General features: G+C 34.6%; 1 protein-coding gene across 3 annotated transcripts in view; it reads left to right on the forward strand.

The window, feature by feature from the left end:
• Nucleotides 1–8,910: 8,910 nt before the first annotated feature.
• The window catches only part of LOC105424205 (dual specificity protein phosphatase 10), a 36,315-nt gene continuing 25,219 nt past the window's right edge, over nt 8,911–20,006 (forward strand). For 2 of the 3 annotated variants that reach the window (XM_011634323.3, XM_089082394.1), the window contains exons 1-2: nt 8,911–9,046; nt 10,603–10,785. In XM_011634323.3, the coding sequence (XP_011632625.2) occupies nt 8,944–9,046; nt 10,603–10,785 (286 nt within the window). In that variant the 5' untranslated portion in view covers nt 8,911–8,943. Of the gene's footprint in view, nt 9,047–10,602; nt 10,786–16,915; nt 17,375–20,006 lie in introns of those variants that run through there. The other variant, XM_011634325.3, reaches the window with a different exon arrangement.

Consider the following 20,006-nt stretch of genomic DNA (forward strand, 5'->3'; position numbering starts at 1 on the left):
TGAATTTGAGATTTGATATAATAATAATAATAATAATAATGTGAAATTTAAAAAATACAGAATATGATTTTTTATTAATGAAAGGATTCCTTGGGTTTTTTTTTATTGATATTGAAGCATGAATTTCTATATATTGAAAATTTAATTGTCTATTTTTAATTTCTTATTTCTTATTCTTTGTATCTAAAGACTTTTATAATATGGATTGTTAGGAAAAAGATGGAAGTATACTTTTCATAAAATTTATTGTATATATTTATATTATTATTATTATTATTTCTAAAGTACAATGTTAGAAATCTTTGTTAATCAAATTTTTATCTTCTGTTATATCTTATTGTCATGTGAAAAACATTTTTTTTAAATTATTATATTTTAATAAAATTATTCTAAAACAAAAAATTATTGTAGCTAAAATAAGATTCTTAAGATAAAAGTAATTACTAGACTCAGTAGATTAAAAATCAATAGAATGAATAATATAGAGTTTAAGCATAAGTTAGATATTTATGCCTTAACATCAAAATAAAATTAATGTTAAAGCATAAGAATCTAACTTGTATTCGTAAGTTATAAAATATATTTATATACATGCAATTATATTAAATTAGTAATTATATTAAATACATGTAATTTAAACATGTGTTATATACATTAAATAATTAACAACTAGTATCTAGGATTTATAAATATATATTTATATTTATTTATGAAAAATATAAGCAAAATTTAAGAATATAAATATATCTTGTTTAATATATAAAGTATAGAAAATTAGTAATATTGCAATAAATATATTATATTTATTTTTACTCTAGGTTTTTACTCTAGGTTTTCAGATATAAGATTGATTGCAATAAAATTAACAATATTTTGTTAAAAAATGGATGAAACTAACACTCGTTGGTGCTCTGCACCAGGTTGTATGGTGAATATAAAAATAATGAAGCGACATTTTTTTCGCTTTCCAAAAGATAGGAAAAGGTATTGTGTTTTTCACACTAAATTTGAAAATCTTTCTCAAAAGATTGTTTTTGAACTTATATAAAGTATGTAAAGTAAATATATCTATCTTCAAATTTATTTCATAGTTGATATACTATATATTATCTTCTTACTATTCATATAATTTTAGATGGCTAGAATGGATTAAAGCATGCAATAGAATGGATTTAATATCAATGGGACCAGAATATGCTAACCAGTACTATCGACTATGCCATTTACATTTTCGAGTAGAAATGTTTCGGAATATAGAAGGAAGAATTTACCTAAGCAAAGAAGCAGTACCCTCAATATTTTTAAAACCATTACCAATGGATAAGTAAGTAAATATTTATATATTTCGATTACTATTTATATTACATATTATAATGTTATATATAGTTTCTAAATAAAATTATTATCTTTTGAAATTATGTATATTAAACAAATGTTGAAAATTTAATTCTCTGTTTCTTACTTTCATAGTAATAAATCTGCGAACTTGTTTCAACCAATTTCATTCGTAACTATATTTTTGAAACCAGAAAGCAGAAATAGGTGAGCTTGCAAGTTTTATTTAAATTTTTTTCCTCGAGAAAATTTTATTGGGAAAAATAGAACAATTATTAAATAATACAATTTTTTTAGAAATGTATCTACAGATTTATCACAATCTGCAGTATCTCAAACACATTCCATGGAACCCGAAGAAAGGTGAGTTTCTAAGAATAACATAATATGATTAATTATATTATTATTGCATAAAAACATTTTTTATATAGTGATACAGCTATAATTTCACCGATGCAAGCTCTTTTTCCGGGAGCATCTGTAAAACAGATGTATGAAGATAGGTAAATTTAAATTTTCTGTTTGCACATTAATATCCGTGTTTGGTTTTTAATTTGCAAGTTATTACAAATGTTACATATGTGTTACAAATGTTAAATAATATATTTAACCTTTGTCAGAAATGTATCGTTAACTCAGACAGCATTGTTGGAAATGAAGTCAGAAAATAATAATAGGTGAGTTGCAGATATGATAATGATTATATGTAAATCAGTATATGCTAATGAAGTCACCTATCTATAATATTTCAAAAAGATTAAAATATTAAAAAGTACTCGGTTATTGTAGGAATACTTCTACCACAGAGAAATTTGTCAAAGAAGTTCGTACGAATTTGATATCAACACTATCGCGAAATTCTTCAAAGGAAGAAAAATGCAATATTACGTAAGTTGCATTTTTAAAAAGCTTATATCATTCTTTAAATAAAAAAAATAATCTGTAAATGAACAGGACAATAGATATAGTATTACTCAACAGACAGGATTTTAAATGTCTAGTGATTTTTCTTTTTAAATTTATAAATATAAATGCCATCGTATTATCTTGTTTTTTTGTTACTTAGCTCGAATTATTACATTGTTTAATCTATAAATGATCGAGTGGCTTTTTAAACAATTATATGTTAATAAAAAATAATTTTTTAATAGAGATGTCATAGATTTAACATCGATGGACTTTCTGGAATCAACAACGCCATCGAAAATGTCGGTTTGTGCAACGCAACAAAATGACAATAGGTATCTAATGAAGATTAATATTAATAAAATCTTATTAATAAAATCTTACTTTATTAAAGCAAAGAGTATAAAAATATTAATTCAACGAAAAAATTAAAATTTCTTGTTAAATGTTACAGGACACCAAAAAGAAAACATTGGAACATTTCAACGCAAACACCAGACGCGTGGTTATATGTCGACTCCTTTCTCCGTGGGAAGAAACGACTGGAGAAACCTGAGGTTGATAGTATGGAGGCGAAGCGGAGGAAAACACTCAACATGGACAATGAAGATTATTGCATGAACGTAGATAAATTTAAAGCGGCGTGTACAGAATTATTACCGCGTAATTCTGCCCTGATGGTCTCGGCTTGTCTTAACGCTTACGAGAAACGTAAGGCTAAAAAGAACTTTGAGGATAGGCAATTCGCACTCAAGTTATTCTTCATGGCGTCAGGAGCGTATAGATTTTACCGGTCATTATGCTTGCTGCCTACTGTGCGTCAGTTATGGAGACACATCCGCAATTGGGATATACCACCTGGCTTGAATGACAACGTGTTTAATGCGTTGCATTTGAAGATAAAGTCATTACCACCAGCGGAGAGACGTTGCTCTCTAAGTGTGAGTGAAATGCAGTTGAAGCCGCATCTCTTCTATAATTTGTCGCGTGACAGAATTGTTGGTTTCCATGACATCGGTATGGAGAAGCGGCGCACACTAACGAGAAAGGTCTTGGTGATGATGGCACATAGTTTGGCCAGTGACTGGGAACAGCCTATTGCTTATTATTTCCACAGTGGTACATGTCACGCCGATGTCATGAAAAATCTGATATTCCAGGCAATAATTAAACTGAATAACATCGGTGCAACTGTCCACGCTTTGATTACCAATACATCACCGACATTCCTACGATTATCACGGTTATTAGCGATCTCTGCAGAACGTCCATCATTCCTCGTGAACGATGAGAAAGTATTTTATATTTTTGATGTTACACGACTAATGAGAGTAACTAGAAACGTGTTCAGAGATCACGAGTTCCGCTTTCGTGAGAAGAGAGCTTCATGGACGGATATCGAGCTCTTCTTCAGACGCGACAGCCAGATGCGACTGCCGTTGGCTCCTAAATTGTCTGTGGGCCACCTTGAGCCCAACAGATGTCAAAAGATTGAAACCAAGTACGCCGTTCAAGTTTTCAGTAACAGTATAGCTGCAGGTCTGAGTACGCATATAGCATCCGGTGAGTTACCATTGGAAACGATCGGAACGATGGAGTTAGTACACAATTTTGATCAGTTGTTTGATATTCTCAACTCTTCTGCATCGACTAAATCGAATACGAAAGATTTTGGACAAGCTTTCACAGGTAATACGCACGAGATGAACTTCTTACAGCAGATACTCGACTTTCTGAAGTCGATCAAGATAATCGACAGAAACGGCATGTATGTTAAGTCGATCAAGTGTTTCGATCGTTGGCAGATCACGATCAATGCGGTTATTCAACTGTGGGACGTGCTAAAAGAACACCAGGTCTCCTTTCTCTATACGAAGAGACTGAATCAGGAAGGCATCGAGCGCGTTTTTCGTTCCATTAGACGGCAAAGCGGAAATCGCGTCAAGCCCACACCTATCTTGTTTACTCGTGCGTTCAAAAATCTCGTTAGTAAACACTTCCTCGAGCATTCTAGCGGAGGCGATCCCGCCCTGAACGGGCGGAGGATGCTCAAGCGAATAGCGTCGGTACCATCGATACCATCGGTATCCTGTCCAGTTGACGATATTCCGCCCACCGTTCAAATAGCTTTGAATATTGCGGCGACAAATTATCGCAACATCGATTTACGACTGCCCGAGAAAAGTGCATTTAAACGTGTATGCGAATTTCTACTCAACGAGTGCTTGCGGGTGCATATTAATTGCGACATATGCATGTCCTATGCCATTAATGAGGGTAGTTTGTCTAGTAGGGATACGTCAAACACCTTCAATCTCTATATTTCTGGTTTGGAGGATACGTTTATGCGCAATTTCGAAAAGCTCTCCATCGAGGAAAACCTCGGTGCGCAGATGTTGCAACTCGCGCAGCGAGTCGAATATAAACCACCCTGTCCGGATTTCCCGGTCGCTTTCCTGGTTAAACTGTTTTTACGTATGCGAATATATTTTACGCTGTTGCGGCATAACAAGATCTGTAAAGGCATGGAACTACGAAATTCTTTGAATGTGATACAGTTGTAAACTACTCGTTTCTATCACGTTATCTGCATTCAGTTTTATTTGTTTTTCATTTGCGTTTATTTTTTTTTTTTGTTTTTACCGATTACTATTTTATTAATCAGCATTATTTCTTTACATGATGATAGATATAATGCCTAAAAGTAAGCATTTAATATTGAGTTTTCGTTGAGTAATCAAATGAATTTAATTTTATGATTAATATTTGAAGAAAAATATTTCATATTTAGCGAATATATTCGTGTTGAATATGAATTTTCACAGAGATTAGTTTATAAATATAACTTACGTGTTTTTAAACATGATTTTGCAATCATCTTTTTTTATATCGTTTTTTTATTGTATCGATTAATTAATTTGCTATTGTATTGTTAGGTTGAATATATTTTATTTACGTATTATCGATAGTATATATTCAACAAGTTACTTAAAATGTGTTACTTAAACTTAACAAAATTAAGATTTATAAACGTTAAAATATTATTCTTATTGTCTCTTTAGTTTGTTTCTTTATGAGAAGAGATTTTTTTTTAAATGAAAGAATTATATATGACGTTATTGAAAATTTTGAATTTTATCTTACATAAATAGAATATTATTAAAATCTAAAGTTAAAGATTTGTGTAAAATTAGGTTTTAGCATTCCTTGAATGGCAATATCCAAGAAAACATCCCTAATGCGTGACAGATTGTTACAAAAGAGAAATATATATTTAATTTCATATTTTATTTTTTTTTTTGTTACAATATCGATTATTTATATATCTTCACTGTAAAAGTGATAAAAAAAACTGTGTGCACTATAAATTCTTGAAATTGGTTTTAAATAACTTCAATAAATTGGCTTTTATATAAGATAAATCGTGATCAATTGTTACTAATTGCTACCCTAGTTTGTAATTCTTCATTTTTGATTCATCCGTTATTAGCAAAATATGTTTTTATTTTATTACTAGATTACCTACTAGATAACGTAATATTTTCTTTTTTTATCTGCTGATGATGTAATCGGAATGACGACAGAATAGCGTGGTAACTTTTTTTTGCATAGTAGCCGAGGGTTAAATTATGCCTTACCCGTATATATACGTATATACAATATACGTATATATATATATATATATATATAAGAAACGTCCGATGTTACAAGTAGGTCAGGCTATGACGTGTGCAACAGCAATCGATATAATCTAAATACGATGAGTATACTCTCGCGAGGGGTGAAGTAATGCCACGGAATAAACGCGCTTCGCTAAATACGGAAGCAGATTGGATCGTTGTGCTTGCCAGTGGTACCCATATCAGGCATGAACTGCCATTGCTTGTTAATGTCAAACCAAACTTAAAAGTGCGCGATACCGTTAAATAATACGAGTTCTAAGAGAACTTCCCTCTTTGTTCCCTTTTTTCTCCCGACGTTTTAGCATGCATTCTTACTTCGCTTTAGATATAGAAGATATGAGACTTTCAGTTGAAGAGAAACGATTCAAGATTCGGAAGTACGAAACATTCAGGGCATAACAAAAGGTAAGATAAAAAAAATATCGGAATATAAATTTCTTATTGTACTATATTGTCTTTTTTTTATTGTATAGATTTCTAAAAAAAAGAAACAAGGAAAAAATTTCACAGAAGCTCAACTGTATTTTTTATAAATTTCTTAATTTATGAAAATTAATAACAAAAAGCAAAACAAACTTTAAAAGACAATAAGAGGCGTAGAAATTAGTGTGTAATGAAAATTACAATCCATATGTTTCGGCACAATTTTAAACCATCAGCAAGTCTCCTTAAGAAATAAAAAGCTCTCACGCTCTTCACATTCTGTAACAAGCGAAATAATTTATAAAATTTTATTTTTTAACTTATAAATTTCTTAATATATAAAAATTCATGTCTCGGTTTATAAAAATTAATATTTTAATTTCTTAATTTATTAATCTATATATTTTTTTCAGTTCACTCAAAACTCAATATTTTCTGCTTCTTTAAGGAGTCGATCGGGAGGTGTTTGGAATTTTCCAAGAAGCTTTCTCACGATACGCAGCCTTCCGCGGTGGTAGATTTAATTGCAAGTATTACACGCGCGACTAGAATTGCAGGTATTGAGAAACGTGGGCTGTTGAGAAACTCTGCGCCAAGGCACAGGTGAAGAAATCGATCCGATACTCTCGTCTACACACGTGATCCGCGCGCGCGTGCGGACGCGGCCGCGCGACTCGCGCACGGACTCGACGGTGGCGGGTTACCTAGGACACCGTGTACATACGAGGAGGGCCGCATCGCGGACGACACTTCCGGCACAGTCGTGTCCTCCGTGACAGCGTCGATGGGGCCATGCACGTCGACGTTCGCGTCGCGACGTCCAACCCGGAGCACCGAACGATAATTCCCGTGTGCGTGAAGTTAATCCGCAGGGACGACTCGAGGATGTGAACATCGTTGAAGATTCATCGAGGAACGTGAAACGTCGTGAGATGTACGAGATGTTCTTTTCTTTTTCTAATCTCTTCTCAGAATGCGAAGGGAAAATAGTCGATATATATATATATATTTTTTTTTATTGTAATATTTTATATAAATCAAATCGGGAGCCACATAAAGTGACGTCTCTATTTTTTTTTTTTTTTTTTTTTTTATAAATCTGGCAAAACGGAAAATAGTCTTCAGTTAACGTGTGCTTAAATTTTCACTTCTTTCTCTTCTTTCGGAAAGTCGTCCTCACTGACAGAAGACTAATTTGAGAGTGGCAACCGTGAAAGTGACTTGAAAGTGAATCATCGAGCGAGATCGATAAAACCGGAAGAAAATAGGGGATGGAAGCTTTCGACGGTGGATAAACTCGCGTCTGCGAATCTCTTCTAAACGCGTGATCTCTGCGCGGGACGAATCATCGGTCGCGATTCTCGTCGACTCGCGCCCTCGCTTCTCGTCCGCACGTTCGCATTCGGGTACTCGAGGGGTGCTCTCATCTTTTTCGGCACGAGGATAAGATATTTTGTTTGCGCGAAAAAAAGAGAAAATTTGAAAGTGTCTCTCTCTCTCCCCCGTCGTATGCATGGATAATGGCGCCGCGAGTCCAACGCTTGTCCTTGCCGCAGCCTTGCGTTTTCGCCTCGAGGCTACGAGCGTTATTTAAATACTCAACGTGCCGTACAGGTTGGCAAAGGGAGGGGGGGGAAGCTATGCTCGTAAACTCCTCTCTCTTTCTCTCTACGACGCCGATAATTCCTTCCTATAGAGTATATCGAGCGTCGCTATTATCAGAACCGCATTCAAGGCGCATGCTCTTTTAAGAGAGATGCTCGAAAAACCGATTTCCTTCCTCAAATCGGACTGCCAAACGAGAAATTGTGGATCGCCTTGATTCCTCTCGAGTTCCTGTTCCGTCTTCTCCAAGGCTTCTCCTCCGCTGCGGAGTCAACGCTCTTTGTTCCTTTCGTCTCCTCCAGTCGAACGATTTTTTTCGATAACTCAAACGAGACGCGAAAGGCCATAAAGAGGAATGACTATGGAAGTAGGGATAAACTTCTGCGTTTGTTTATTCTTAACCGTTTAAAGGTTTCCTCATTGCAGTCGCGAAAATACGCTCGAGAGAGGCGAAGGATTGAATGTCTCGATTTTTTACGAAAATTATTAATTACATCGCGTTTAATCGAGGAAAAAAAGATCAAAAAGTTGGTTATATTTTCGATCTCGAGCTTTGCTTGTCGAAGCTTATAAAAATAATATAGAGACACCGTTTTCTTATTAATCTCCGATTCCTGTTCATTTCTACTTATCCATATTAATGACATCTCGATTTACATTATTCCTATATCCAAATTTCAATTTTTAATTTACTCTTTACCGATTCTTGGAATTAAAAAAAAAAAAAAAAAAAAAAAAAAAATAAGTTAAAAACCGAGATTAAAGTTACCACTTCGAAGTAAACGTCGGGTCGCCGCATTTCTTCTAACGGATGTTCGACCGTTGTTTTTGCAGGTCAGCGTGAGCAATCTCGAGACACCCGGGCACCTGAGAGCGATCCGTCACCCCGTGACTCGGCATGCTCCTACGTCGTCCTCCGGACTGAGCTTCCTGGTACGTGAGTCAGGATCGCCGGAACCACCGGGCGGCCGGGCTGGCCTCCGCGACGAGGATGAGTGCCAAGATATCGGCGGCCGGCCGCGACGGCGCGGCACAGTCAACGGCGAGCCATCGCACCGCGAGATCGTCGCCCGTCAAGAGACCGCTGTCGCCGGGTAAGTGACACGACACCGCTGACAATTTCACCTGACAGACGTCGCGCCCGGCGATCTCCGCCGTTGGACCTCGTAAAATTAGATTTGCAAGAAGATATACGCGCGTTATAAATCTAATGCTATTATAGAAATTGACATGGGTTTAAGCGGATTTGTGTCTGATGTCTTTTTATTTGCCCCTCAACCAAAATAGCCCGGATCTCGGATATTTTGTTGTGTTGTTTTGTCGCGATCGGAAAAATGTTTCCACAAAAATTGTTGCACATCGTGAACGTATAATTCGACGACTCTCTTATGTGATATTTCAATTAGTGGTTGCTTGGTTTTTATAGAGTTTGAAGAGTTACGAGAAGTGTGAAATCGTTTTCAAAAAAATCATTTGTAATATAAAATCAATTATTTATATTATTCTTCTTGTTATTCTGAATAAGTAATTTATTAAGATTCACATTTTTGCACAACTTTGTAATATTTTGTATGAAACTTAATATTTAATATTTATATGTAGAAATATTTACACGAACATTTTTTTATGAAAACGGATTGAAATTAATAGAAATTTTATTTTATTTAAAATGAATATTTTTATTATTTGCAATTAAAAATTGATACATATATTTTGATATATTTCTTTTTCTTTTTGTAAAAAAGAAAAAACAAAATTTGACAGTAATGCATATCGAAGACTAGAAATAAATAAGTTTATTGCTTTAATTTTTATTGTTAATGCTTTTAAAATAATAATTAAAATATTTTTATTTTTTTGTCAATATTTTTTTAAAAAAGCTTCCATTTTAAAAGAATCAGGCCAAGGTTGCAAGTATTGACTTTTCCACGATTGTCAATCATGTGACTCAGAACTGCAATCTTAGGTCACTGATGAGTATTATATTGATGGTTTAACATTTACTTGTGCAATGTGTACATCATAAAAATATATTGTTCAAAGTTCATAAGAATAAAAATAGGATAAAAGATCAAATTGAAATAAATGAATATTGAAACTAGAGCGCATTATATACAATTATTAATATTATTAAAAATAAACTTAAAGAAAGGAACATATCTTTATTTAAAAGAATATACTTTATAAAGGCGTACAAAAAGTTTATTAGAGACAAAATTTCTTGAAGATGTTAACAGTTTCTTGAAAATTTTTTATCACCGAAAATGTTGCATCTCTGAATTAACAACACTCTCGTTGATTAAAAGCTCTTCTTAAAACTCGCATATCGACATTTTTTCATTCAAAAAAAATCTCGCGGTAGAAAGAGATAGCTGTACAGAGAAAAATGCAAATTTAGCGCTATTTGTTTGCTCATGGGAAGTATGGACATCGTTGTGCAATAATATCGACATTGATTATTAAAAAGAATGCTGTCACTGCTGAAGCAAAGTTTTGCAATTCGCATACTGGAGCAATGACACACACATACGATGACACTCGATGATGACGCACCGTTGTCCACGTCAGGAGATTGCACGCAGTCAGTCAACTCAAACAAAGGATTGTATGTATATACCTATCTTTGCGTTTTTTTTTTTTCATTTCGCAGAGGCCACTGGCATCACAGAGAGATCGTCGAAGCGTGCAGCCGTTTCGGAGCTGAAATCGTCCTCGAACGGAGTTTCCGGCCGATCGTTACCCGAAGAAGTCAGTGAGATGCCAGTCCTAACGAGAGTTTGTTCCTCTGCGACATTGCCGAGGTTCAAGAGATTCCGATTCCGACCCATCGATGGTAAGTCGTATTGATCGATTTATTATCTAAAAAATTAATTTGTAATTTTCAATTTATAAAATTTTTGCTTTCGAGTACCTAAATTTTTAAATATTCTAAATTGACGTTTCTGAATCCTTAAATCTTTAGATGCTATATTTTTGTGTTCTTCGAATTTCTATATTCTTTGATACTGATTATTTGATTGTCTTAATTCTGAATTTTTCTGAATTCTCAGTTAATCGCGATTTTAGATCATTTATATTTTTAGATATACGTACGTTTTGTAATTTCTTGGAGTTTTCTTAAAAATATACTGAAAGTTCAAAGTATATTAATTTTGAATAAAGAATGCAAAATCACGTTTTATTCGAAAATGTAATTTCATTGCAGTGATAAATCTGTTTTATGATTAAATCACGATTCTCCTTGAGGTATGACTCGCATTTTCAGAAAAAAAGTTGATAACATTCTCAAAGTGCATATATCATAAGGAAATATTAAATCTCTATCAAATATAAAATTTCATAAAAATTTCATTTAAAATTTATTACATAAAAAAAAAACTTTTTAAGATCATTATTGGTAACTGAAAAAGGTACAAAATTTATGAGTGTTTTATGAATTAGATTTTACGAATTAGATTTTATGAATCAGATTTTTATTACATTTTAGTTATTAAAATTATTAGATTCTACGTTTTTATTTATATTTTACTTTTTATTTCACTTTTATTATTGTGAGAAAAATACAATATATTTTATATTCTGCAAATTTATAATACAATAATACAATATAATAATTAATTGGCATTTATCTTGTCCCTTTGATTTATAATACAGTATTGTGTACACGAACATAAATAACAATTATAATGCAATTTTTTTTAAATAGAAGTTTATTATTATAAGCTAGTAGTCTGTCAGTTATGTATAATTTTCGTATCCATCAAATACGCCACATTATAATCTGGCTCCTATGAAAATAAATTAAAAAATTAAAAAGGAAAAAGAAATTCTCGGGAACACATATCACTTGGACGCTATCATGCTATCGATAATTGCGTGACACATTATATAGCGCGTATTATCTTATACATCGTACTTGAACGAATCGTATTTTATCTTGCCAGTTTCGTGACGTCTACCAATGTAGTATGTACAAAAGCGTACCTTATCAGCTGCGGCAGCGGGTGTTACGTGTTACTATAAGCTGCCGTATCCGAGCTCGTGTAAATTGCCATTATTCTCAGCAAACAATAAACCCTCGACGCGATACGCACCCACGACTCGAGAAAAGATGAGAAATCAGGCCGTTTAACTTCTCCGTTCGCCGGCATAGTCATCGTCGTCTAAATAAACAATCGGCACGTCGAAACAATTGAACTTTCGCGCCAGTTAACGAGAGCATCGCATCTCAGACAGACTTATAAAAAAGACCGTCGGAGAATTTGTTAAGAAAATTAAGGGAAAAAACTGGCGAAATCAAGGCTTTATTCTTATCAAATCACAACTAAGATAATGAGATACATATAATTCGAATTTTGTATCTTTTATCGTTATTTTGCGTTACAAAGAATATGTACGTTGATTTAATGATAAGGTCTGTAGCACATTTTGCCAAACTACTTTGTCACGTCACAATAGTTTTATTGAGGAAAAATCAACCGTTCCAGGGAATTGTTTCATTTATATTTTCACTTCTGACGTCATGGCCCGAGATAACTGATATAAGCGTCGAGGCGATTTCTAATTAACGTTATTCATCGACAAATATACCATTTTATCATCGTAATATCATCATGAGTTTTCGAATTTTAGAAACATGGAATATATCCGGTTTTCATATCAGCGCTTCTATATTGAGCGTCTTACTTGTCTGTCTGTAGATCTTTGGATCTTTGATGTTGTTTTCAAGAGAAGAAGAACGTTCGCAAACCGCGTTTCACGCTCTTGACAACAATACAAGCGGGTTCTCATCTAATAATTCACAAAAGGAATAACAAATAAGACACGCGCCAGAATTTTAAACACTATGTTTATATATAGAGGTAAAACTGAGGATTTATGTTCACGCGTGTGTCAGCAAAAGCGATGACACAGCAAACAGACAATCTCTTATTTTAGATATATATGAAAAAATCTGAGGAAAACCAGAACCTTCCCCCTCCCCCCTTCCCACTCTCTCTCTCTCTCTCTCTCTCTCTCTCTCTCTCTCATGCTTTTGGCATTGGCGAGTGCATCGATCGGTCGAGACAGTTTGTAAGTGATAAAGTGAAACCTTCCGCGTACGAGGACACCGTGTACGAGTACATATGTTTATCGTTCGTTCGACCCGACTGATGCCCGTGTGTATGATGTCAGACTCTATCTTTGGTACACGGAGTAGATGACCACGCGTGAACACTCGCGGACGTGCTCGCGTACGCTAAACTTTCTGGGAGGGAGGCGGACGGAGGAAGAGGGAGAGTAATATTGTATCCTTGGATTTCTAGATTTCCTTATGATCGTCTCAGATCTTTGACTTCTCGATCGCCTAAGATTTTTATTTTATCGGATATTCGAGTTTTCAGAGGAATTTTGCATTTCCAAAGGTAAATATTTTTAACTGCGAGCTTTTATGTTTTTAGATTTTTTTTTTTTTAATTTCTCCTTAAAGTCTCGAGAGCTTCGACTTCTTAATTTTCCTGATTTTCGTTTCATTGGATCTTCGAGTTTTCGAAAAATTTTACATTTCTAAAAGTGAAAGTATGAGCTTTTGAAAATTTTCCTATACATCTTAAGATTTTTAAATTTTGAAAATTTTTAAACATTGAATCAAATATTGCCTAACTTAAAGTGATACGAAATATAGTATTTTTTTCTATTTTTAGAAATTTAAGTGTCTATACTTAGCGATTGCAGACCTGTGATATGATTTTTTTTTTATTTTTATAATATCTTTAATTGTGAAGATGCCAAATGTTGTGAAGAGAAAAGAAAATGTCACTAATGAAACATGAAAATTGCATCAGAAATTAAAATGATTTCGTCGATATTTAGAGAATGTTCTTCTGTGAAAGCATCGCGTAAGCGTCGTGGAATAGTCAATTAAATTTTCAGAAATGGTTATCGCTTGAGTGCGCGAATACGTCAATGCCATCACAACGTTAGCAATCTTATCTCTCTTGGCCAGATTAATGGGGGGAGAACCTAGGAGTGCATCGATTAATTGCGATACTAAGACATCCGACGTTCCATACTCTCATTAGATGAAGGAATGCTCGGATGTGCGCGTATTATTGTTGAGGCTGTTGTTGAGATTCAGAAAAAAATTTCAATAGCTATTAGAAAAATAACATTCGCCGTGAATTCACCTGAGAAAACAACATACATATGTTAATCGCGCTCTTGAGCTTTTTATCAGTTTGCGCACACAAAACATGTGGGAAAACGTTGTCTCGTGTGACGAAATTATCGCGAGTACCGAAATAAAGCGGTTGATTAACGTCAAAAAATGCCCCACAGTGTTGATTATCCGAAGTACGTAATTGACGAATAATTGATCGGCCGTGTATCGAGCGAATCGAAATAAGAAAATATACACGGCAAATAGCCGCTTCTTTACACTACTCGCAATTATTCATGCTTCAGTCCTATAATACTTTTAGATTGTTCTCCGTATTTAAACAGCTTTTTCTTACCTTCCTGTTTTACTTTGACGTATTTTCTGCTGTTTACTTTACCTTTCTTTCATCCAAGAGCAAACGTAATTTCGACATTGATCATTTTCGTCATAATTTTTCGTTTCAATAAACATTCCAGAAAGATTGAAAATATTTCTCTGACTGATTTTTCAGTATATATAAAATGTATATTTCATATATGTCAAATTAGGTAGGTGAAACACAAAATTATATTATTTGAATTTTCCGTGAATTCTGAAATTTTCTGCAAAACTCCAGATAAAGTTTATAAATCTTTGATTTTTAATTCGTGTGTTCTTTTAGATTTAAATTCTTTTTTGATAACAACATTGTAAATTATATTCCTCGTTTGCGCAGACTTATGCATTGAGCAACAATGTATAAGTTTTGATATAAAACTATCTTTCTGAAGGAAACGCTTTTTATTCACGCTATTTCTTCTTGATGTTTGAATCATTTTTCAATCTTTCCTCGTACAGAGCGTTTTAAAAAGCGTCAACATTGCTTATAATTGTACCACCATTATTCAGAAGAGTGTCAAGTATAAAGCATCACGCACTATTTTTGGAACCACAGGTAAACTCTTTCAGAAAGTGGATAAAAAAAGTACGGAAAGCTACCAAAGGCAGCGTAACGCTGACGTGATAAAGAACCCGGTGAGACCATTCGATATTAATATTTGAGACACTGACGAGACTAATATTATCGATCACGTAGAAGCCCCTTTGCGTCTCGAGCTATAGTTCTCACGCGTGATCTTAGTGATACTATTAATATTCAAAATACTGAGACTGGCATCGATCGAGCGTGTGCGCCAGAAACTCTTTTCTCGGTACGGCAGTGTCGCTGTGGCGTAATGTATATCTCGAGACACCGGTCGTATGAACGTACAAGTGTACACAATACATACGTGTGCGCGCGCGCACACGCACACACACACACACACACACACACACACACACACACACACACACACACAAAGCGCATGTGCTTGCGCCGCCGCCGGATGAGTCATCGCGCGCACGTTGCGCGTTGCACGCACGATGGCGCAGAACTTCCTTTTTTTTTCCTCTTTTTTTATCATTGCCATTATTGCCAATAGTCAATATCGCGCGCGAGTCGAAGGAATCTGGAAATTGTTCGGACGCAATTCTAGACCCGTAGGGTTTTTAATTATTAGTTCTTAATTACGGGATTTGCGGCGCGTTCGCGGGGATTGTTGACTTGAAACTGGAGAATTCGCAAAGGTTTCGGCATCTATGAATTTACGAATACAAGGATTGCAGATATAAGATTAAAAACAAACAAATTAAGAAATATAGGTCAAGTGTGTCATGTGTGTCAATGAAGATTAAATTATAAAAATGAATAAAATTAAAATTAAATTGAAAATTAATTTTTTTAATAGGGACTTTAATACTGAACATCAAATTTTCAATAAAGATTATTTTAAAATAAACATTGTCTTTAAGATTGAAAATGAAATTCAAAAGGTAGAAGAGATAATTCAAATTGAAATAAAACATTAAACTTCAATTAAAATTGAATTTCGTTTTAAATTTTTATGTATAAATTATTAGAATAATATATTGGCATAATTCGTATTTAAATAATTTTATAACTTTTAAGATACTCTATCAAAATTTCATAAGTTACTGCGAATTTAATTAAAGGAATTGATTTATTTTAAAATTATATAGAATTACTTTCTATCCGTGGATGCACGAAAATGTTAACTTAAAATGGCAAAAGTTTTTCAAGGCAGATATTTTCCATTAAAAGTTATAAAAGTTCTTTTCATAAAGGAAGATATTTTCCTTGAGGGAAAAAAAATCATTTTTTGTACTTTTAAAAAGACAAAAAAAGAGAAGAAATATATAAATAAATGCTAAGTGCTGAATAAATATTGAACGCATTCAATATTTACATTATATAAATAAATTCCAATAATTATCCTCGGATAAAATTTTGGAAAATTATTTTCACGGATATATTCAACGGATAAATCTGCAAATTTTATATTTCCGAGGAAAATTATAACTTGTCAAATCTCGTTTTCCCTCTTTACGCTTTCACTTCGAAATAGATCTTTACAGTCAAAGGATCGCGCGATCTTTAAATAGACAGACATGGCTGCACTTCACGCTACTTTTCTACATCGTATTTACAAATTTTTCCTCGTAAAAAAATTACGCGGAAAAGGTGAAACGTGAATTCCGATGCGTTAGGCTTAGTATACGAGGGGTTAAATTACGCTCCTGCGCAGAGCTTCGATGAAGCCCCCGTTCTCCGCCGCGCCGGCAGCGCGTTCACCACTCTCCTCCAATGTTCTCCGCTCTCCTCGTCGCCGGCGAACTCGTCGTCGTCGTCGTCGTCGTCGTCGTTCGTCGTGGTCGTCGTCGCCGTCGTCGCCGTCGTCGCGTATCGCGCCGCGCTTTGCCGAGCCAGGCTTCTCCTCAGTCTTCGTTCGCCGGCCGTTGGCAGGGGATCCCCGCATCGATCGCGCTCCCGTGGCTGTAGATCTCCCGTGTGTTGTACACCTCGCGCATTCGCCGTTCCCGTGGGGAGTATGTCGGCCCGACGTGAACGTCGCGGGGCCCTCCGGGCCCGCGCGATCGCGCTCTCTTGAGACCCGTGACGTCATCCCGACGATCCATCTCACGTTCCTCCCTTTCTTATCCTCCTCTCTTTCTCACTCTTTCTCTCTGTCCTCTCCCGGTTCCTTGATCCCTGATAAGAATCCGCACTTGTGGATGGTATCGTGTCGGGAGTGCGTAACCGGGAACTGCTCTTTTGGATGTAATATCCCACGGGTTCTTTCGTCCGCTTGAACGCGTAGGCCGAAAACTGGAACGGTCGAATCGCCGTCGTCGAGTTTCTAGCCATCGGAACGGACTTCTTGGTTTCTGGACATGTAGATGCAAGGTGTGTAATCGAGATTCTTGACTTCTCGAGATTTCCAGTCACTTAGAGCCGCGTAGACGCGAGGTGTTCGCGATTGGGATGCATGTATCTCTAACATTTTTAGCTTTCCGGATTTGCACGTCGAGATTTTGTAATTCAAATGTGCCTGTATCTTTCGATTTGTATTGTCTTGAATGTGTAAGACGAGAATTGAGACACTTGGCTGCTTCGACCTTTCGATTATCCTACTCCTACGTAGGCGTTTAATTGAGCTGTAAGTATCTTCGGATACTTTCCATAAATCCTTAAACATTGCTTACAAACATGTAACGTAGATGCTCTTTTAACACGAAACTCCAAAAGTACAAAGAGAAACTCGCTCTTTTTTATTCTTTAAACTTTTTTAAATTATTGGGTGTTGAGCTTTTTGATAGGATTTGATTTTTTTCTTTCCGTCCGATTTTATTAAAATCCACATTCGATATGTTTATAAGACATGTATGAATTTTATAAAAATTAATATATTTTTTCAAATTTTTAAACTATTTCAGCAAGAGGCAATGTCTATTTTATAGAAATTATTTATTTAAATAATTTTGATTGTTTTTGCAGATTTAATTGTGATTATCCATATTTTTGAGTTATTTAAGTATTCGAGTCAAATAATCTATTCGAAAAAATAGACACATATTTTAAACTAGATAAAAATATATAGCTAGAGGATGATTGTATTTTTAATTGCTTGCAAATGTACCGGATGCTATAATTAATTGCTTCAATTAGTTGCTACCAAATGTATAGACACAATATAATTATGATGTAAATGAGAAATCCAATTGGAATTCTTGGTCCTTTGTTTTTTAAGCCTATACAAATTAAAAAGGAAACTAAAACGAGGATATTCCTAAGATGTATTTTTAAATCATCACATCTTTTAAGTAATAACTTTTTAACAATTAGCCGCTGATTGAGATCTCTTACAGTACGTTGAATCGTGTGTTGTGAATTCCTGGATTTACAATTTCTGTGTTTGCATATTTTGAAATCCTTTATGCGGTATATATGTAAATAAACGCTATCCAAAATATATCGGCAAATACTACGATTATGGCTGGAGATGAAATAAGGAGATGAATATGAAAGACTCCGAATTAATTTGAAGAAAATTATCATTCTTTTTGAGTGAATGGGAGAACGCAGGGCGACGTATTCCGTACGATGGCAGGTGTCGGTGCTACACCTGTCCGCAGAACTGAATGCTTTAGTCAAGTTGCGAGTAGCGATAGTCCCAAACAAATATCTTTATCTTTATTTTAGACGGCATGACACTAAATTACTTTATTTACGTCGCAATCTTTTCCACGACTATCGCGCTAGTTCTCAATGACGGACTCTTTAAAAAATGCGAAGCAAACTTTCTCTTAATGTAAGCGCGCTCATTATGCCTCGTGATTTGTTTATTACGAGCATTAAAGCCACGAGCAGAAATGGTGCTTATAATTCAAGAAGAAGTTTTATTAATAAATGACATAAATACATTTCGAATTACCTTCCTGTGTAACGATGAGATTTATAATACATGAAAATAAATAATAGAAATATATTAATAATAATAAAAGGAATATATAAATATCGAGTTTTCAATTTATTTTTCTTCTGAACTAAATTGAGGAAGAAATTATAAAGTGTCTAATTTAATTAATTCCAAGTAACGTTTTTCGAATTAAATTTTGTTTGAAGTTTGTTGCTAAAAGCGTATCGAATAAAGTATGTTTTATATTTTTATTTTTATTATTACTTCATAATTTTATGTCGTGTTTGAAAAATAACGCGCGATGTTCAAAGTCTTTTTTTTTTTCCTGGATAGTTTCCAAGTTTCCAAGTTTTCCATATGTTGATTTTATGCAAATTAGCATTTCCGCTATTGATTTTTCGCAAGTAAACGTATCTTCGCAAGTAAACGTTTTCGACTTTCTCTATTCTGTTTGATAATGCTTCTTTCTTACGACCGCATTTGCGAGAGATATCGATAGGTGTTGCGAGTGTATCGGGCCCATCGCTAGTCGCGGGGTCCCACTTGCCGCTCGAAGCGTCGAATTCCACAGCGTTTACTCATACGAAAGAACGAACTCGAAGACTTCTCGGGGCCGAAGAGAAACTTCGATGGCGGAAGAGAAGTGGGAGAGTGGTCGGGCAAGAGAAAGAGAAAGAAAGAGAAGGGGGAGGGGAAGAGAAAAAGAGAGAGGGGGGGGGAAAAAGAGTAACCGATGATTTCCCGTTTGATCGGCCATTGAGTCTAACCGAATATTTCATTTGATTCGATCTAATTTAAAATCCCAGCTTGTCTTGAGGACTTGATTGAAAAATATGAAGAATAGCGATGGTGACGCTGAAGGTTTGTTACTGTAATGTAATTATTCGGATATAAATAATCGAAATCTAACGTCTCTGATATTTAACTAGATTGTGAGAATTCAGAAATCAGAATCCCTTTAAATTTTAATGATAAAGCAGCTACGCATACTACTATATCCATCTACATATATCCACGTGTTTTTCGTCGGTTTGACATATTTTTGATTTTTTATTTTTGATTTTTGATTTTAAAGGATGATTTTGTTAATAAAGATGAAAAATTGAAAGATCTGAAAAT

Source organism: Pogonomyrmex barbatus, unplaced genomic scaffold, assembly GCF_055798465.1.
Source record: "Pogonomyrmex barbatus isolate J1 unplaced genomic scaffold, ASM5579846v1 scaffold6, whole genome shotgun sequence".
NCBI classification, from domain to species: domain Eukaryota; kingdom Metazoa; phylum Arthropoda; class Insecta; order Hymenoptera; family Formicidae; genus Pogonomyrmex; species Pogonomyrmex barbatus.